This window comes from Megalobrama amblycephala, linkage group LG7 (assembly GCF_018812025.1).
Source record: "Megalobrama amblycephala isolate DHTTF-2021 linkage group LG7, ASM1881202v1, whole genome shotgun sequence".
NCBI lineage: Eukaryota > Metazoa > Chordata > Actinopteri > Cypriniformes > Xenocyprididae > Megalobrama > Megalobrama amblycephala.
The window spans coordinates 47,686,723-47,708,727 of NC_063050.1; the positions used below are offsets into that span (position 1 = coordinate 47,686,723).

The 22,005-nt window shown below is 42.1% G+C and overlaps 1 protein-coding gene and 1 long non-coding RNA gene across 5 annotated transcripts in view; one reads left to right on the forward strand and one right to left on the reverse strand.

The window, feature by feature from the left end:
• Nucleotides 1–22,005, reverse strand: part of trpc5a (transient receptor potential cation channel, subfamily C, member 5a) — a 94,408-nt gene that overhangs the window by 45,519 nt on the left and 26,884 nt on the right. For 3 of the 4 annotated variants that reach the window (XM_048197873.1, XM_048197874.1, XM_048197872.1), the window contains exon 3: nucleotides 17,374–17,895. In XM_048197873.1, the coding sequence (XP_048053830.1) occupies nucleotides 17,374–17,895 (522 nt within the window). Of the gene's footprint in view, nucleotides 1–17,373; nucleotides 17,896–18,866; nucleotides 19,148–22,005 lie in introns of those variants that run through there. The other variant, XM_048197875.1, reaches the window with a different exon arrangement.
• Nucleotides 19,153–22,005, forward strand: part of LOC125272777 — a 46,533-nt gene continuing 43,680 nt past the window's right edge. The window contains exon 1 of the long non-coding RNA XR_007185919.1: nucleotides 19,153–19,502. This is a non-coding gene — a long non-coding RNA (uncharacterized LOC125272777). The remainder of the gene's footprint in view (nucleotides 19,503–22,005) is intronic.

Here is a 22,005-nt window from a genome sequence, read left to right on the forward strand (position 1 = left end):
CTAAAGGCCTTTACGATCTAGAGTTTTCACTGAAGGGCGTGTCTGTGGCGGCCTGACAAAGTTTGTTGTTTCGCCATGAAACAGGAAGTTGTTGTAACTCGGCCATACAATGTCTGATCTGCCCCAAACTTCACATGTTTGATAATAGTCCTGGCCTGAAGACGTCTACATGGCAATATTCAGTTGTAGTAAAAGCAGCACCTTCTGGCAGCTGGAAGTGTGGCACATCAAAATGACTGCTATTTTTCCCCTATATATTTACCAGCTTAAATGCATGTCATCCACTATTCACTGTTTTCCTAAGACCACCAGGTGGCGGTGGCCCCGGATGCAAGGGCCCTTTCAACGCTGCTTGCAGCTTTAATTAGCATTATAATCCCCTGAATGCACACACTAGATGATTCGACTGGACTGCAAGACCACACACCTGTTGACTGCAGGAACAATTTCACAGTGAGACAAGATCTTACGGAGACTCGACTGACTTGAGAATAAAATCAAATGAAGGACAATCGACGTTGCCAGCAGCCTCTCCTGCCATGTGTTCTACTTTACAGTGTTAAACAAAATAGGGGGAAAAAAAATGATCTTCTTTGTAGGATTATTCCCGAACAAAGCTCACCAAATTACCACAAACTCCACATTCCAAAGATCAAAGAGTCAACTCATTCCCTTACTGAACCATTTGTGAGCCATAAAGTTGGACCTGGAAACTAAAATGGCTGATCGAAGATGGCCCCTCAATGTCTGCTTAATTACAAATGCATTTGATTGTAGTAACAGAGCAAAAGATCAAAGAGACTCTCTTTCGCTGTGTTGACGTTAAGAAAACAGATGGATCAGCAAACACCAAGGTGTAAATTCACGGTTATCAGGAAACTTGGCCCTGCGACACATCTTGAGGTGAACATCACAGCAGGGCACCATGGGAATCACCCACAAGAAACTTTCCCTCTGCCCAGCTTTGCATTTCAAAAGACATTCCAAAGTTTCAGAGACAATTTAGGCTACGTCCACACGAAGCCGGAGCTTACCCTAAACCGATCTTTTTTTTTCCTCGTCTCAAAAAATATCTGCGTCCACACGAAACCACTGAAACGACTCAAATGATGTAGTATACATGCCAGACCATTATGTGGCGCTGTAATTCTGCTGCAGAAATGCACTTAAAGCAGCGAAGAAGACTTGGAGCATGCGCATAAACCTTGCGTGCTGAATACAAACTTTAGCAAAGCTTAGAAATAACACTTTATTTTGGTTCAGTAGCTTCTGCAGCACGAACACAAGCATGTAGAGTCTGCTATTGCTGTTGTTGGTACTGTTTTGTAGTGTTAGCGCGTCTGACTAGGGTCGACACGTGGGGTGATGACATCATCGTTTCAGAAAATATACGGATTGCCCCGTCCACACGACAACGCCAAGCCGGCGTTTTCACATTTTTCCACTCTGGGACCCGGTTTCAAAAAATACCGGTTTCACCTTTCGAAAACGCCGGACCCGTGTGGACGAAACGCCTATCCGATAAAAAATTTGTGCGGTTTCACTGAAACGCGTCTCCGTGTGGACGGGGCCTTAGAAAAATACTGCCAGAGATATGAACTTATCACCAAAAGCAGTCTCTAACATATCATATGTATTAAGCATGTCTTATTTTGTTCATGGAACGTATGTAATTCTTTCTGTGTGTTTTAAATATTGATTACCGGTAAATTTGAAGAAAATCTACCTCAATTACAGAAAGTGTGTACTGTTTGGTATGGTTGTGATGGATGAATGCTTTCCAGTATTTTGATGCAAAATTGATTTATGTAAGATGTATGACTATTGAACCAGCAAACTTAACTTCTCAAAGTTCTGACCAAAATCCCTAAGTTTGAGAACAAAGGACTGTAAGGACAGTATGCTAATTGCATACAAGGACAGGAGAACTGGGCGTGGGACCCCGCCCAAAACAGGACCTGATTGGCTAAAACAATCGGAAAGGCGGAACCAACTAACCGTTCAAAACTCAATACCGCGCATTGTGAAAGTGCTTGCTTTTGCTTTCTGCTTTTGCTTTCGGCTTTTGCACTTCGTCTTGGCATTCGCTGAGGCGGCGGACCGAACATCGTCCTGCCTGCAAGCCAAACCATTTCAAGACTCACTCAAACCCCTGCAAGAAACTTCGTTGAACATCGCAGCCGAGGACTCACCAAAAGTCCTTTGTTCCAGCAACTCCTTGAGACGCAGAGAGACACTCACGCAGCAACGCGTAAACCCTGCTATCCAACGAAGACTCCATTTTCTGCAAAGCCAACTTCTTCCCCACGGACGTCGTCCTTCAGAACTCTTGACCGAGCCACGCGCTTCCTTCAACTCCGTCACGAAGGGAACACGCGCTTAAAGGAGCAGCCAACGCAAGTAACACAGGTCTCCTAATTTTGCTGAGCTGGTGCAATTTTATTAAGCAAATGAAACTATGGTTGAATTGCTAGTGTATTAATTCTCTCAGGTTACGGTCAGAGAAACTTGTTAAAAGCTAAACAACTGGGGAATCCATTCACCTCCAAACAATAACCTCACCATTTCCCTGTAACTGAATGAATGTATGTGTGCGTGTGTGTATGTGTGTGTGTGTGTGTGTGTGTGTGTGTGTGTGTGTGTGAATATATGTTTTTTTCGTTAGATTAGTTTGTGCGTGGTAGATTTAGTTCAATAAAGTCTTGTTTGATTTTCCCATACATACAGTGTCTTGTGCTGTGCTTACCAAATTGCTGCCTTAAACAAAGATCATGCTACTTGCTCATAATCATAATCATAATTATTAATCATAACAAAATATTATTACTGTTGGCCACAGAATAATAATTTTGTCCAGAATTGGTAAAAATACTGTAACCTCAATGTAACACAGTTCGTAAATATGGGAAGAAGGAGGCGGGAACCGGCGAACGTTCAACGTAACTTTAATGTAAAATAAACAAAGAACAAAACGAAAGTAATGCCTGGCAGACCCTCGCAGACATCTGCCGGCCACACAAACATAATAAAACGTAAAATAAAGTCCAGGCCTGGTCCTCTCTCGTCCTTCACGGTCGTCGCTCCTTCTTTTATGCCTCCGGAGCTCCTCCGTGAGAGACTCGAGGCCGGCGCGCCTCGCAGGTGATGCTCATTATCACTCGCGCCACCGGCCTCGCGCCGTTCCCTCACGGCTCTCGCCCGCCCTGCTCGTCACACTCAATTTTTCTGTGGACGAATAATTGATAAAGTGTTAAATATTGATTCTGAATCATTCACGGTGAATCCGGTTCTTATTAAATGTAATTTAATTACATTTTGATTCGATATTTGGGTTTAATTCCTACATCTTTCTCAATACTCCACTTTCGTGGCATGTTTGCGGCTGCCAAGTTTCAGCAAAAGAAGCACCCAACAACCAGTAGGTAACGCTTGCTCATTCTCATTGGTTATCGTGGGTATCACGTTAGAGACAGCCCGATCAAGAGTTGTTTTGAGATCGACGACGCTCCGTCTCGATCGGGAGCAATTAAATAATTGTAATAACACCACACAATAGAGGGTAGCAAACAAAAAAATCGAAATCGGGCCACGCCCCTCCGATCACTCAGGGGTGCAAATCGGGCTTAAAATCGGACTTGTGTGTGTGGACACAGTATGATGAGGTAATTAAAGCTTTAAAGTCAGCATGAAATGGAAATTGTTGTGCTTTTTTTGTTGTGATGCGTATCCAAGTGTATGAGCCCCAGACATGAAATGTGAAAAAAAAAAAAAGAAATCCTGGCCATAAATTAAGAATTTGTTCCAATGATTTATAAATCTTTTCCCACAGTTTATTTCTCATTATTAATATGTTCCCTCTTTTTAGGTAAATTGTGGACAAGATGTACTAATTAGTTCCTATGATTTATTCGTTTGTTCCCTCGGTTTAGTAAATTGTGGCATTGATTTAACTAAAAGGAGGGAACAAAATAATAAATCATAGGAAGGAATTACTACAACTTGGCTATGACTGACCTAAAACAAGGTAACAGATCAACTGATCAAACACTTTTAATCCCGTTCAATAACACTGGCCAAATCCCACATCTGTATAGTTATAACAGCAGCAGCTGTATCTATCGATGCGCATGAATACAGCGCAGCTTTCAAGCAGCAGTTCAGATGAGAGGCGAGGTAAGGAGATTGAAGCACAGCAGTTATTGAGCAAAGTGCTGCTCAGAGCATATGGGGTATGTAATCCTTATCGATTCAAAAAGCGAAAAAGTGAGGGGGGGTGCTGACTGCGCTGATGTTCCCCTGCAGTAAATCTACTTTCCTCCCTCTTCCAAAATTACAGAAAAGAAGAGATGATGGAAGGACAGGAGGTAATGGGGAGAGGCACAAGAGAAGAAAAGGATGAGAAGGGAACGACATCTGAAGAAGAAGAAGGATAGGAAGGGCCTATAGTCTCTGTTATCTATCTGATTGCATAGAAATGTAAAAGTAAACCTCTCCACAAAAAGCCACATGATTCGTGGTATCATTCACGTTCATACAAACAACATGGGATGAGTTACACACCAAAGTTGAATACTTAAAGGATTAGTTCACTTTCAAATAAAACAGAACGAATGCAGCGCCAGTTCCATTTTTTTCCGTAAGTAGAATAAGGAAGGCGTGGGACACACAGCGTAAGCTTTTTGAAGAATACGAAAGTGCGGTTTTGGCGGAAGCACTTGGAAGGCGATCATTTGTTTATGTAAAGCATATACATTTACATTTTTTTCGAAAATGACGTTTCGCTAGATAAGACCCTCGTCTGGTATTGTTTAAAGCCCTTTGAAGCTGCACTAAAACTGTAATTGAAGTCCACTATGAGGTGAATAATCCTGGAATGTTTTCATCAAAAACCTTCATTTCTTTTCGACTGAAGAAAGAAAGACATGAACATCTTGGATGACATGGGGGTGGGTAAATTATCAAGAAAATTTTATATGAAAGTGAACTAATCCTTTAACAGTGCTGTTATTGTTAACTAAAACTATGAAATCAAAAAGATACAATTTTAACAAACACTTGAAATTTTGCCTTGGCAATTATTTAAAAAAAAAAAAAAAATTCTTACTAAATATTATCAGCAGCTGAAATTTCAATGCATCAACAATTTCAACAATGAAACAATGACATGCTTCGGCTTTAACTCACTGAATTGATCACACTGCGCCTATAGAATGCTCGATTCTGATTGGTCATTGACTATATTCTGAGATCAAATTTTGTTTTAGATTTGTATTTTCATGTCTTCGTATCAGAGTCCTGATCACCCTGTCTTGGTTTACATTGCTATAATGAACATCTGACTGTACATGTTCAGGTACTTTGTGTTTTTGGGCTGCATAATAAGTCAAAATTATTAAAAATGTCACATATGTCAAAATACATAAATAAAATATAAATATTAGATGAAAAACTTGAACTTAAACTTATTTCTTTCAGGTATTTGCCAAAAAAATATTTCTAATTCTTATTTACATTTTTTAAGTACTGAAATCCCTAAAATGGAAATAAAAAGAAATTAAAGTTAAATATAAATATTTAAATAATAATAATAATAATGAAAAAAGCACAGAGCAAAATGAAAAATGAAAATATAAAAAGTTAATTTAAAATATTAATAAATACTATAAAAGTACATAAATAATACTAAAATACTTAGCTAATGTTTGGAGTTTGTTCCAATCCCCAAGTCTATGGCCCTGTTTCCACCTGGTATTACGATGGTTTTGGTCGATCGGATCACAAGTGGACAACGCTAAATACAGTTCTAAACAGGGTTTAAAACATTTTGAGCTTGTCCACTTTAGACTACTTTCAGAGGTAGCCGAAATCGCAATCGACCAGATTGCTTTCATAGTGAAAATGCTCATGTGATCGGATTAATCCGAACAGCCACAAAAGACCACCTTCTCTCTGCCTACTGACCTAATTCGCAAACATTTTAAGAAGCGCGCTAGCCAGACAGGATTTGAACTTTGTTGGCTGAAGACCCAAGTTTGGTTGAAAGATGAAAAACATAAAGCACAATGTTCTCTCACCATTCCTGATTTCTAACACACACTCACAGCGTTCGGCTGGTCTTGCGGCTGTCAGAGCAGAAATGAAATCTGATGCTCTCCGTATGTTTTTCCGCTGTCTTCAGGTGCGATAATATGTAAATTTCACAAGCTTATTTTGTCCATTAGATTGAAAGATCTGGAAAAAAACACACACATTTACCCACCCACATACACCTAGTGTTTTAAATAGAAAATTTAAAACACCAGGTGTAAATGGATATGTCTTCCTCATCTGCTTGTGATCCAATCGACCAAATGCATCTTAATACCAGGAGTTAATATCAGGAGTAAACAGGGCCTAGGTATCAGCAATATATAATTGCATCTACAAGATGAAAATCCAGAAACCAAGTAGAGGTCTTGCCAATGTTTGTGTGCAAGGTTGTACAACCCTTTATCAGTAACAAAATCAACAAAAAACACCAGGGGTCTCATTTATAAAACTTTGCGTAGATTTCATCCTAAAAGTGTACGTACGCGCAAAAGATTTTGCGTACGCGCAAAAAAAATCATATTTATAAAACCATGCGTACGCCAGAACCTGCGCACAAATCCTTTTATAAATCCCAGTCAGCGGAAGATTGTGCGTACGTGCATCTCCACCGTGTCTCCTCCCCGAAATCACCATATATGGAGATTACGACGCCTAGTTTTACTATGCATAACCTCATCTGCATATCATTTCCATACATATTCCCATCCACGTGACACCACGCCATCAAAGGTACAAGACGATGTAAAATATTAGATATGGATTATAAATGCCATTTGTGCCACACATTATATTGATAAAGATCATCCAATATCCTCTTTATGTTTTAGAATAAATATATCAAAATATTATAAACAAAATTATATAAAATACTTAAGATAAAGGTTTTAGAATAGAGCTGATTCATTCATTTCCACTGGCCAAATAGTATTTTAATAGTTTTAAACAATTCAAATCAAATTTATACAGTTTTGCTGATAAGGTGAACACATCTTTTAGGAAGTTTATAGGCTATTTTTAGTGGAAACAGATAGGCCTACTTATTTAATGTCTCGGTGCGTCTCTGACAAAGTATTTTAAAAAGAAAACATGCAAATCTTACCGTTTTCCTCATATTATATCCTTCAAATGGTAATTGTTTGAAGATCCTTCACACGACATCAACACCTTATTATTGGACCTATTCAAACTAGACAACGGACCGTTCGACCAGCAGTGTCTTCCATAATGTCCAAGTTAAGTGTGCATTGATCATCGTTCTCGCTAAAATATTTTGTCATACCATCTGCAGTTTAGTTTAAAGAGGAATTATTGTGCTCCCAGCGCTCCTCGCTGTCATTAAAACAGCGTGTCACAGGAAAAGTGATCGAAAGTAGCACATCTACTATCTAAATTCATATCACTTTTGTTTAACTTCTGCGTAATGTAATTTCAGTGCTTATCGGCAATAGTGAAGTGTAATATTAATGTAAATGTTTATCAAATGAAAACGTGTTTCCACGCGAGTTTAAATAATTCTTTTATTTATTTAAACTGTTATTGTGGACATGAACTGTATTTATGATTATGACTCAGAATGAGGATCAGTCCCTCAGCTCACCATCAGTGTCGCCAAACCGCTCTGTCTCCAAAATGTTCGTACGCATGGCTCAAAGTTTGCTTAAAGGTGCGCACATTCTCCCGTCAAGTTTATTTTTATAGATCACAACCTTTGTGTGGGAACTGGCGTGCGCACGTTTCCAGCCCCGTTTTAAATGAGACCCCAGAACCATATGGTCTCATTTGAGGACAGCTCTAAGCAACGACACAAAGGCTCTTGAGACCTGTGAGCGTATAATGAAATCCATAAGCAGCATTATCTGTCACTATAATGCCCTTGAGTGATGTTTCAAGCAAGCCTGTCTGGCTGTATTTGACTCTTCTTACCCTTTCAGCCCTGTTAGTATTACACCGTCATCTACTCGAACATTTTAGTTTAGGGTCCAATTCTCACTATTAACTAGTTTCTTATTACCATTCATATTACTAGAATATTGGCTGTTTAGTAGCACTTATAAAGCACATATTAATGCCTTATTCTGCTTGACCATATTCTATAACCCTTAATCCTACCCAATACCTAAAATTAATAATAACTACCTGTAGCATTAATTAGGAGTTTATTGAGGCAAAACTCTTAATTAATAATCAGTTAATAGTGAGAACTGTACCCTAAAGTGTGACCAGACAAATTACTGTGTGAAATCTTGAGTAAGGCTGCTAACATTTTCTCAATTATTAATCTCATCCTATAAAACTTTAATCACTACAAATATTATGGCACACTAAATGTGCTCATAATAATCTTGATCTCTCTTTCAATTGTATAGCATCTCTTGGCTCAAAGCCCCACGTCTGTCTTGACTGTCTTCCCCATGTGTGCGTATGCGTACAGCATTGTGATCTGTATTCACAGCAGCTTTATTTGGGGTGCACAAAACAATTAGAGCTAATTGGAAGAGCAGTCTCGCAGGCCAGGACCAGCATCACCTCTGACTGACAGGAAGAGAAACGAGACGCATTGACACTAGGCTCTCAGATCCTCAGTTTGGAACAAGTGTCAGTTCTGCAACAAGTCGGTTTGGGTTTCAAAATGCAAAAGATCACTGGAATCTCCCTAGAGAGCCCAAGACGGATTTTAAAATGGATTTACACAATCTCAAGGAAACAAAACTCGAGGTAGTTTCCAATGCTCAATTAAAAATCTTTGTTTTGGAGCATTCTGTAAATTGTTGGTATTTGACACAGTATTTGAAAACCATGATAACCTTTAATAAAAGTACCTTGCCTGTTTCCTTCTATTTATGACTTTAGTCCCACTATATCCCATATGCTGTTTTTTTTTTTTTTTTTTTTTTTTTTTTTGCGCTTACTGTGGATATCATCCATGCTGCAACATACACTACTGTAATGCATTTCTTTATAATAATATTTAATTTTATTACAATTTTAAGTAGGGATGCACAATATATCAATACATCATACCGGTATCAGCTGATATATGTTAATTTTTAATGGTATCATTATCGGTCCGATAAGAAAATTTGGCCTATATATATTAAAGCTGTTAAAAAATGGATTGTTTCCTTCAGCTGAGACACTTCAGATGCGCACTGTTTGCCATGATGGTTTTGAATTGCTTGAAATATGATTGGAATCACTTCAAAAAGAAAAATACACTTAAGTTCAAACATGTGCAGAGCAAGTCTGTCATATAGGCTACATAAAATTATAATGAGAAAATTATAGTTGAGTGCTTTGGACATGGCTTTTAATGGTATGACTTTTGTTTTTGTAATCAGGCTCTTTAAAAAATTATATAAAAATTGGATTTAGATTTATTGGCCAATATATAATTTATTGGCTTTCAAATATAAAGAATATCGGTATCGGACAAAATTTTCAATTCAGTGCATCCCTAATTTTAAGTAACCATTTTCTATTTTAATATATTTTAAAATGTAATTTAATCTTGTGATGGCAAAGCTGAATTTTCAGCATCACTACTCCACTCTTCAGTGTCACATGATCCTTCAGAAATCATTCTAATATGCCGATTTTAATGCTTAAAGGTGATAGAGAGGATTTTTTCGTCGACTGAGAATCCAAAGACTGTTACTGAGTTTTTGAAATGAGCGCATGCGTCAGAACAGCCCCCTCCTTCACAGCTCATTTCAAAGGAACGCCTCCCAAAACTCGTGCACGAGTATTGGAAAACGAGTGTTTACCACCGGCATTCGCTGTGTCATGTTTTTGGGATTCATTATGTCGGACTCACCGCAGGTAACTCATAATCTGCAGTTGTTATTCCTGTTTCCTGACAAAAACATTGCATGCGGCGCTTGTGGAGTGTGGAAAGTTACTGGAGCGCGCAGCCGCGCACGTCTCGCACAAGGAACGTCACGGCAGTGATTGACAAGCCAGAGGGCCAATCGTTTACGCGATCATTGGCTGATGTTTTTAAGGCCCTACCTCGTGCACAGATGATGTATATTAATATTATTCCTTTCAGTGCACCTAATAAATAGTCTTTTATCAGTTAGTAAAGACAGTTTCAAGTAATATTGCAAAAATGTATAAAACAAAACATCCTCTTTAGCACCTTTAAGGAACATTTCTTCTTATTATCAATATTGAATACAGTTGTGCTGCTTACTATTTTTGTGGAAAACATAATACAGTACATTTTTTCAGAATTCTTTGATGAATAGAAAAAGAACAGCATTTATTTAAAATAGAATTTTTTTGTAACAACATAAAAGTCTTTTTCAATTTTGTCAATTTAGTGTGTCCTTGCTGAATAAAAATATTAATTTCTTTCATCATCAACAACAACAACAACAACAAAATCTAACCAAGCCAGAACTTTTGAACTGTCATGTATGTTAGCGCTTTAAGTTTGATCATGTCAGGTAAACAGTAATCAAAAAAAGTAAGGAATAATGAAAGGAATAATTTAAAAAAAAAATACAACAAACCAGTTATTATCACAGAATAAACCCAGTATGCAAACCATTACCCTTGTTTATTCTGAATGAAAACTATCCCACTTATTACATGCGTTATGACCAAAATATATATAATTGGACACTGATATTGTTTTTTGATTTAAATTATTGCAATGCGATGGAAGCCAACAGCAGCAAAATAATCAAAATGGAAAGAAATTCAATTCAAATGCAAGTCTCCATACAAATATGTTCAAGCTGCTTAAGATTCTCTCAAACACAGCACTGCTTGTTTTGCTGCATATTTATGGCTAAATGCCGCAAACATTCTACCTAAGCACATCACTCTCTTGTTTTTCCCCAAAACCTTGTGATCTGCCTACAGAGGTAGAATTTTAAGGCATCATTGGAGCGCTTCCAGTATGAAAGCTGTTCCAAAGGTAGGCTTTAAAACTTAATTATGCTGCCTTCTTTTGGCCAAATTCTCATCATGTATCATTTATGGAGAATGCAATCTCATAATGCACTTCAACAAGCTCAGTGAAAAAATAAATCCAAGATTTAGGAGAAATGTAGATTAAATGTGTATTTCATTCACTACTAAGAAGTATCAATAAAGTGTAAATTAAAATTTAACCCAGTATGATGTATTTTAATGTTTATTACAGTATTGTGTCATTTGAAATCAATTTTAAGTCTCAGTTGCAAAGCACTATTTATTTGTTGCATTGATTGGCATTGCCTAGAGAATTTTCAAATTATTTCCAAGACTATTTGGATGCTGACTTAGAAGGTAGCTGCCTATAGGCAGTAGGTAGTGTGGCAGCTCACAAGGTTTCAGAACAGAGCTCCTGTCTTTCATCTGCCTAGTGCTTCTTTCTCATTGTCTCTAACTCCTGTCTTTCTAATCTCGTCAAGCCTCTGGTCTTCAGCACACATCGTATCCTCCTGTGAATCACAGAGTTCAGAGAAAAAGACGGAAAGGCACTTTCCCTATTGCTTTAGGTTTGGAACAACACATTCCAAATATTTCAAGGGTCTGCAGAATGCTATTGAGTGGACTTCTGCCAAAAAATGAAATTCATACATAAAGCCTAGTCTCTAGCCTAGTGTTTTCTATAGATTTTTCAGCAAATCTTGGGTTGGTGAACCAATTTCCTATTCTATATTATTTCTATTCTATTCAAATTTGCTGTGTTGATGCTGCATAGTTTTACAAAAACTAAATAAAATAAAAAAATAAAAAATAAAAATGCCATGGTGTGTCTGGGTGCATCTCTGAAAACTTGTCAAGAACATGTCCAGATCATATTTCACCCCAAAAATTATGTTTCACTTAAATGAAAATGAAGCCTATTTTTATGAAAATTAAATTTTTTAAAGTTGTGACATTATTTTCTTCCACCACCCCAGTGTTACGGTATGGTGGTGTAGAGATGAGGCAGATACGGATTTCCACAATAACATAGAGCTTTAATCAAACAAAGGCAAGGAAACACCAAACATAACCTTAACACAACAGAGAACGGACGAGGAGTGAAGGGAGTGAGTGCAATATATGGGGAGTGCTGACAATAGAGTCCAGGTGCAGGTGATGAGTGCTGATGAGGAGCTGACGAGGGAAGTGAGTGCAGGTGTGGAGAACAGGAGGATCTTGGGAATTGAAGTCCAGGGAAACAAGGGTTCTGTGACATTACCCCCCCCTCCCGGTAGGCGCGTCCTCGCGCCGTAGATGAAACAACCGGGAGGGGGGCGGGCGCCCTGGAGACCTCAAGCTGGTGCAGGGGGAGGAGCAAACTGGAGTGGAGGTCTCCAGGGCAGGTTCAAAAGCCATGGCAGGTCAGGGGCTGAAGGCAGCCATGGCGGGTCAGGGGCTGAAGGCAGCCATGGCGGGTCAGGGGCTGAAGGCAGCCATGGCGGGTCAGGGGCTGAAGGCAGCCATGGCGGGTCAGGGGCTGAAGGCAGCCATGGCGGGTCAGGGGCTGAAGGCAGCCATGGCGGGTCAGGGGCTGAAGGCAGCCATGGCGGGTCAGGGGCTGAAGGCAGCCATGGCGGGTCAGGTGCAGCGGGCAGCCATGGCGGGTCAGGTGCAGCGGGCAGACATGCAGCGGGCATACATGGCGGGTCAGGTGCAGCGGGCAGCCATGGCGGGTCAGGTGCAGCGGGCAGCCATGGCGGGTCAGGAGCCGAAGCCGAATTGTCGCCGAGCCCAGGCGGCGCTGAAGGACCGGCGGGAGATGGCGGAACCAGCGGCTCCGCCGCCCGAAGCGCAACCGGGGCTCCAGAAGGCCGCAGTTGAACACAGACGACAGACAACAGAGTGAACACCAGGGGGAGTGAGGAAGCCAACTGGAAACGAGGGACGGAGGGACGGAGCGGAGACGGAGGAGTGCAGTCCAGAGGGGAGGGCAGGCTGACGAGGGACCAAGGTGTGAACGGGGGCAGGATGGAGACTTGTGAGGCTGGAGGACTGATGGACAACGGTGGAGACGAGGGAGGTTGGAGCCAGGGTGAAGGTAATCGCCCAGAGGTCTGAGGTGGAGATCTGGGCGAAGGGGCTTGAGGTGGAGGTGCAGTGAGTACATTAGTGGGAGGAGGCGGGAGAGGGAGGCAGGGAGGGAAAATGGTCTTTGCAAAGTTCATAGTAGGAGCGGCTGGCTCGGCGGCGGCTGGAGCTGAGGGCTCGGCGGCGGCTGGAGCTGAGGGCTCGGCGGCGGCTGGAGCTGAGGGCTCGGCGGCGGCTGGAGCTGAGGGCTCGGCGGCGGCTGGAGCTGAGGGCTCGGCGGCGGCTGGAGCTGAGGGCTCGGCGGCGGCTGGAGCTGAGGGCTCGGCGGCGGCTGGAGCTGAGGGCTCGGCGGCGGCTGGAGCTGAGGGCTCGGCGGCGGCTGGAGCTGAGGGCTCGGCGGCGGCTGGAGCTGAGGGCTCGGCGGCGGCTGGAGCTGAGGGCTCGGCGGCGGCTGGAGCTGAGGGCTCGGCGGCGGCTGGAGCTGAGGGCTCGGCGGCGGCTGGAGCTGAGGGCTCGGCGGCGGCTGGAGCTGAGGGCTCGGCGGCGGCTGGAGCTGAGGGCTCGGCGGCGGCTGGAGCTGAGGGCTCGGCGGCGGCTGGAGCTGAGGGCTCGGCGGCGGCTGGAGCTGAGGGCTCGGCGGCGGCTGGAGCTGAGGGCTCGGCGGCGGCTGGAGCTGAGGGCTCGGCGGCGGCTGGAGCTGAGGGCTCGGCGGCGGCTGGAGCTGAGGGCTCGGCGGCGGCTGGAGCTGAGGGCTCGGCGGCGGCTGGAGCTGAGGGCTCGGCGGCGGCTGGAGCTGAGGGCTCGGCGGCGGCTGGAGCTGAGGGCTCGGCGGCGGCTGGAGCTGAGGGCTCGGCGGCGGCTGGAGCTGAGGGCTCGGCGGCGGCTGGAGCTGAGGGCTCGGCGGCGGCTGGAGCTGAGGGCTCGGCGGCGGCTGGAGCTGAGGGCTCGGCGGCGGCTGGAGCTGAGGGCTCGGCGGCGGCTGGAGCTGAGGGCTCGGCGGCGGCTGGAGCTGAGGGCTCGGCGGCGGCTGGAGCTGAGGGCTCGGCGGCGGCTGGAGCTGAGGGCTCGGCGGCGGCTGGAGCTGAGGGCTCGGCGGCGGCTGGAGCTGAGGGCTCGGCGGCGGCTGGAGCTGAGGGCTCGGCGGCGGCTGGAGCTGAGGGCTCGGCGGCGGCTGGAGCTGAGGGCTCGGCGGCGGCTGGAGCTGAGGGCTCGGCGGCGGCTGGAGCTGAGGGCTCGGCGGAGGCTGGAGCGGCTTGCTCGGCGGAGGCTGGAGCGGCTTGCTCGGCGGAGGCTGGAGCGGCTTGCTCGGCGGAGGCTGGCTCTGCGGAGACTGAAGAACTTGGCTCTGCGGAGACTGGAGAACTTGGCTCTGCGGAGACTGGAGAACTTGGCTCGGCGGAGACTGGAGAACTTGGCTCTGTCCAAAAGTCTATAAGCCAGGCCACCTCACTTGGTGGCTCGCACAGGGTTGGAGCTGCAGGCTCGGAAAGGGCTGGAGCGGGCTCGTTCATCCCCTCAAATACAATTAAAATCCCCACAGGCACTGGAGCTGGCTCTGTGGGGACTGGAGCGGGCTCTGGGGACTGGAGCGGGCTCTGGAGAGACTGGAGCGGGCTCTGGAGAGACTGGAGCGGGCTCTGGAGAGACTGGAGCGGGCTCTGGAGAGACTGGAGCGGGCTCTGGAGAGACTGGAGCGGGCTCTGGAGAGACTGGAGCGGGCTCTGGAGACACTGGAGCGGGCTCTGGAGACACTGGAGCGGGCTCTGGAGACACTGGAGCGGGCTCTGGAGACACTGGAGCGGGCTCTGGAGACACTGGAGCGGGCTCTGGAGACACTGGAGCGGGCTCTGGAGACACTGGAGCGGGCTCTGGAGACACTGGAGCGGGCTCTGGAGACACTGGAGCGGGCTCTGGAGACACTGGAGCGGGCTCTGGAGATACTGGAGCGGCTTGCTTCCTCCTCCTCCGCTTACGGGACCCAGTTGAGGATTGTGGGTTCCGTGTGGGGCAGGCAGGGAATTCGCTGGAGGGGTATGCAGAGGAAGCCGGAGGTTGACTGACTGGCCCGGCCAGCCGTGTTTCTGGATGGACTGGAGACATACACTTATCCTGAACCTCATCCACGAAGAATTTGGAGCCATTTAACCACAAAATAAAATTGATTGTTTCGCTTAAGGAGAAACGATAATCAGGTTCATCAAAACGGATAGTGTTGTCGTCCAGTCCATCCAGAAACAGGGAGATTAAACATGCTTCAGGCCAGTCAGACAAGAAAGCAAGCTCAACGAACTCCTCCACATACCTTTCCAGCGAACGACCCACCTGAAGAAGCCCGATGAGCCGATCGCCAGTTGCCAGATGGGAGAGAGGCCTTGGAGGAGCAGGAGCCAGGGAGCTGGTGGAAGTCTCCATATTTTTTTCCTGTGGAAAATCCGGCCGGTATTGGTCCGTTCTTCTGTTACGGTATGGTGGTGTAGAGATGAGGCAGATACGGATTTCCACAATAACATAGAGCTTTAATCAAACAAAGGCAAGGAAACACCAAACATAACCTTAACACAACAGAGAACGGACGAGGAGTGAAGGGAGTGAGTGCAATATATGGGGAGTGCTGACAATAGAGTCCAGGTGCAGGTGATGAGTGCTGATGAGGAGCTGACGAGGGAAGTGAGTGCAGGTGTGGAGAACAGGAGGATCTTGGGAATTGAAGTCCAGGGAAACAAGGGTTCTGTGACACCCAGTTCTGATGAATTTAAAGCAAAAATAAAATCTAGTTCTCAATATGATTATGTGAATAAATAATACAGTATTTAAACTGCATTACAATTTCATTACATATAGTTAATTAACTCTCTCAGCAATTTTTTAAAAAGCGGGCTGTTTTTGACCATTTTCACAAAAAGATTTTATGCCCCCCAGAATATTTTGTTGTATGAATATCTGAGCATGCAATAAATCAAAAGAAAGAACAGACCCTCTGCTTTTAAATAAAACGAAAAAAAAGTTTCATTAAAAAAACAACATTTTGAGCAAAAAGCTGAGAAAATTGCGTTTTTGTCAAAGACTACAACTGGATCAGATTCAGAGGTCCTATAGCTCATCCTAGGTCGATATTTCTTTCAAATACGTCAGGGAGCTTTGATTTATATGCTGTTTAATGTTGATAATCACATCATTTTACATATTATTACATATGCTATCACTTGTTTCTGCATCTTCTTCACCTGTGTTTTGATCAGGAGATTCAGTACTCTTTCAGAAGATGCGTAATAGCCCCCCCATCTTACAACAATAAAAACACGTAAAATCTCGTTCTTGGCAGGAAAGCGCTTTCTCATAAAAGACAAGGAACTCATCAATGGCAGGGAAGGAGTTTAACAAAAAATGCTAACACTTTACAACAAGGTTCATTAGTTAACATTAGTTAACTACATTAGTTAACATGAACTAATAATGAACTGCAGTTATATAGCATTTATTAATCTTTGTTAATGTTAATTTCAACATTATTAAAATCTTCTTATCATTAGTTAATGCACTGTGAACTAACATGAACAAACAATGAACAACTGTATTTTCATTAACTAACATTAACGAAGATTAGTAAATACAGTAACAAATGTATTGCTCATGGTTAGTTCATGTTAGTTAATGCATTAACTAATGTTTAACTAATGAACCTTATTGTAAAGTGTTACCCCAAAAATAAAAAACACAAATATAAATGTAAAATAAATAAATTCAAGTATACTACATAGTAGCATTTTAGCATTTAAATTTTATATATATATATATATATATATATATATATATATATATATATATATATATATATATAAACAGGAATAAGAATCACCAAAGAGAGTTATGGTAATGACAATTAAAGATATTTCCCTCTTAAATTCACATGAAAAAATGTAACAAAAACTATAAAAGGCTTCATTATATTCTGCAAAACTATAAAATTCCTTTGGATTTGGGGGTGAAATTTCAGGATAATATTTAATGTGCATGGTTTCTTGAGATTCACCCATAATATTCAAATAAGGTTTCTGTGCTGCCTTTGCTAAAGCCATAGCAAGCAGAAGTAAAGTATGTCCATTATTGGAGGGAAATCTGTGACACAACAGCACAAAAAACAGCCAAACTCACAGTAATACACACTTTCTCCAAAGTCACCTCAGTTGTTCTACAGAATCTTGTGCACAGCTAATTCATTGTATGTTCAACATCAGACTGGGTGCAAATGACCAGCAACAAATTTATTCAAGAAGTTACAAGAAGTCTCCTCACCTCTTTCTGGTGATATTTAATGGCCAGCTTGAGTTTGGCCAAGTCTCGGCACTCTCGCGGGTCCAGCTCCTCGCTCTGGTCATCACGGTGATTGAGGATGGTCTCCAGCTCACGGGAGCTACGTGCCTGGTCCAGCAGGTCTTTAGCAAAGAGCTTACACTGTTGAGAAAGCTCTTCGTATTCTTGTCGAAACTCGTTCTCCACTTTACTGAGCTCCTTCAGTTCCCAGCCCAATCTAAAGGCGGTTAGGATGGGATCCTCGCTGGAGAGGGCGATGAGTGAGGGGCTGGCGAGCGCTTTATAGATGTTGAGACGGGACCGAGAGTGACGCAAGCTGTCCACTTCAGAGCTGGACACACACTCCACACAGTCACAGCGGATCTGGTGCGGCCGAGGGATGGTGACTTTGCGTTGGACCAGGAGTTTGATAATTTCATAGTTGTTTGTGTGGGCGGCGAGCATGATGGGAGTTATGTCAGGTGTGAACTCTGAAAACTGGGCGTCCATCATCAATGATGGAACCTAAGAAAGAAGGGACAAGAAGGAAAGTGTGAAAAACACAAGATTCTTGGACTGTTTCACCTGCACAAGCTGCTGAGAGTCCATCAGTTTGGCAATCCACCAACCCACAATGCATGTAAAACTAAAGCAGCAGAATTCAGATGAACAGACAAGATGCAGCCAGCTCTCTAATATCCCAGTTGATTGCCAACCATAAGATTAAATGAAGAACAAATGGAGACTTTAGCTAAAAGTCAGTGAAAAAGGCTGTAATTGCCAGACCTTAAAGGGATAGTTCAACAAAAAAAAATGAAAATTCTGTCATCATTTACTCACTGTGAAGTTGTTCCAAACCCGTATGGATTTCTTTCTTCTGCTGACCACAAAATAAGATATTTTGAAGAATGTCAATAACCAAACAGTTGATGGGCCCCATTGACTTCCATAGTACGGAAAAAGAAAAAATCTATGGAAGTCAGTGGGGCCCATCAACTGTTTGGTTATTGATATTCTTCAAAATATCTTATTTTGTGTTCAACAGATAAAAGAAATTCATACAAGTTTGGAACAACCTGCATTTATAACGGTATTTTTTTTAATTATTTAATTTTATATTCAATTAACTAAAATAACCTACAATAAAAACCAATATTTACCTTTATAATATACTGACAACAACCTTAAAAACACCGGTGGTAAAAAGAAAGCCACATGATGGATCAAAGTTCATCACAAGAAGGAAAATGTACATAAATAAGGAAAAAATCGCAACATTTAACAGTATTTTACTGTAAAATTACACAACTGTCCCATTAGATCTATTACAGTTTTTCACCATACAGAGTAAGGGAACTTATTGTACCTTTAACCAATTAACAGGTTTTTAACGTAGCAATTATGATCTCACATGAGGATCTGGTCAGGATGCTTGACACTGTATTTTTGGGTGCAGTCTCTGTCAGTTCAATAAAACTCCCTAAAACAGAGCTCACCTTCACACTACGAATGCGAATGCATGAGACCAATCGCTCAGGTTACACTGAAGACACGTCTGCGTCCGTGATGCACATAAGCGGTTTGGTGTCGATCTCTTTTGCAGTGGTTCTCAAACTGGGGGTCGCGGAATGATTTCAAGGGGTCGCGAGTTGGTTTGAAAAAATTCTGTATTTTCTGATTACAAAAAATATTTTTCAATACTAAAAAATTAAGATTACAAATAAATATTTTTTGATTTCTAAAGACAGAATTGATTAGAAGGTTTTTAAAAAAAAAAAATTAAATAATATTTCGTGACTCTAAGATATGACGTCACCGTGCGGCGACCGATCGCTAGTTATCAATACTGCACGCAACTGCACGAATGGATAAATTTGTAATTCGCAAGGTTAAAAATGTTGAGGAAATTGTGGACAGTCTGCCTGAATCATCATCAGTGGATGTACTGCTTCCGTTTGGCTCTACTTATTTGTGCGAGCAGACCTTTTCCGCTGTTACATACAAATACATACAAAAATAAATACAGATCACGTCTTGATGTTGAGGATGATCTGCGAGGAGCCGTATCCAACATCAGGCCACAGATTACGCTTTTGTGCACCGAAAAACAAGTGCACCCATCCCACTGAAAGGTAAGCCTAAATACAATAAATATTATGGAAGTTTGTTTCCGCCACGTAAGAAAATATTTGAAAAGATAATTGCGATTTTTTTTTTTTAATCTAAAAATTGCGAGTTTACATCTCGCTATTCTGACTTGTTTTCTCATAGTTGTGAAATATAAACTTGCAGTGCGAGTTATAAAGTTATAAATGATATAAAGTCGCAATTACCTTTTTTATTTTTTGTTCTGTGGTGGAAACAAGCTTCCATAGGAAGTGGATGTGGATTTAAAACAACTTTTTTTTGTTTTGTTTATTGTTTGTGTATTCTGTGGTAGTGGGTCGCGAGTTCTCGTCGATGTTAGTTTAGGGGTCGCTGGCTAAAAAGTTTGAGAACCACTGCTCTATTGGACTCTTTCTTAGGAAGTTTTTGACAGTTTGACAAAGAGTGCAACTAAAATATTCGCAAATGCGACAAAAAATAAAAATGTGTGATAATAATTTAAAATCTAGTCTCCATTGACAATAGACCAGAAAACACTATGTGCGGCCATTTAAAGGATTAGTTCACTTCAGAATTAAAATTTCCTGATAATTTACTCACTGCCATGTCATCCAAGATGTTCATGTCTTTCTTTCTTCAGTCGAAAAGAAATTAAGGTTTTTCAGGAAAACATTCCAGGATTTTTCTCCATGTAGTGGACTTTAGTGATGAAAAACTCTGTTCTCCTCCAACTTCAAAATCGTCCAACATCATAGTTTTACCTTTTGGCTTAGTCTTTGCACGTTCACTTTGTAGACACTGGATCAGTACTTTGGCACTTTGGCCTACGCACTTTAGGTCATGCATGACCTTTCCAACGAGATTACGTAATGCGTGCTGCATCGCAGAGCTAGTGCAAGACGAGTATTTGTGGTTAAAAAGTATATACATTTTTATCTTTTTTAGAAAATGACTGATTGTTCCGCTAGACAAGACCCTTATTGCTCGTCTGAGATCGTGTAGAGCCCTTTGAAGCTGAAGTCCACTATATGAAGAAAAATCCTGGAATGTTTTCCTCAAAAACCTTCATTTCTTTTCAACTGAAGAAAGAAAGACATAAACATCTTGGATGACATGAGGGTGAGTAAATTACCAGAAAATATTCATTGTGAACTAATCCTTTAAGCGATTTCATCCGATATCATCTAGCTGCAGGCAGCAACAATAGCAGTGTGATGCGATGACTCTTATGAACTGGTTCTTTGTTTGGAGTCAATTAAAAAGATTAAAAAAAGATTAAACTCTCTCCTTGAATCAGACTCAACTGCTCAGAGCCATGACTGAGTTCACAATTGACTCCCTTACTCAACCACGAGACATTTTACGGTGACTCCAATTCAAAATAACTCAGGAAGTGCTCTTGGGATGTAAACGTGTCGGTATGCAATTAAACGTACGAATTTACAACAGATGTTGTTGAAATAAACTAATTCTAAAAAAAAAATAGGCTATTTTACAAAGAAAATAAAAAATATTGGTTATTGCTTGGAACAACATGAGGATCAGTAAATGAGAGAATTTTCTTTTTTTGGTTTTAGAATTGAATAGAGAACAGAATAAAGAGAGAGGGAGTGGACCAAAGAAACAATATGCATGTTTAGCAGGAGTAGCTAAGACTGGAGTTTAAATTTGATGCATATTTTCAGAGATGAAAGAAGAAATGTTCATTTCACAGAAACGAGAAGTGGTTAAAACAGAAGGTTTCAGAACATGATGTGAAACAGTTCAAGGCCCCGCCTCCTCTGCCTTTCACTCCTCCCCTCACAAACACGAATGCTACACGAGAGACATGACAGAAAGTCTGTTTACAGGAGGAGTGAACAGAAAAAACAAGTGATGATGGAGGAGAACTGCATATATATCATGCTGTCCTTGCAGCTGTCAGAAAGATGAACCACAAGCCAGTTAGAAATTTTCCTTTTTATGTCTTTCACCCCGTTTGTATCTTTTCTCCTCATCTATCACATCCGCACTCATTCAGAGGAACCTTTGTGTAATTCGTTCCCTTTTTATACTGATTATTTACCTTAGTTTAGGAGTCAAGGGCTTTACTTTCAAGAGCAGATGACTGCATGTGAACACACACTTAAAAGCATGCATGACACCATTAATCAATTTTAAAGTGCCAGTATTTGACCAAAATAGTCAATCCTATCATAAAGACAGCCATATCTGCCATGAGAACATTATGGAAATATGATTTGTGGTATGGTGGTGTTACAAGCCAGCGAGTGAGTAAGTGAGGTTTGCAAACGCATTTTATTTTGAGATTTATTTTCAGTCCATTAGTATAACAGTCCTCCCCCAGAACTCCCAAGTGGCTGCAAGGGTTGCTATAGTGATAGCAATGCAAAATAGCCCATGCTCTGCGAATGGCGGGCACATGGTACACGGGCTAGATTCCAATTTAGGCCCCACGGCACTTCCCGCAACAATCTCACTTGATGTATCTGCAGCACCGGAGTTCACTTTAGAAAACCAAATAATGAA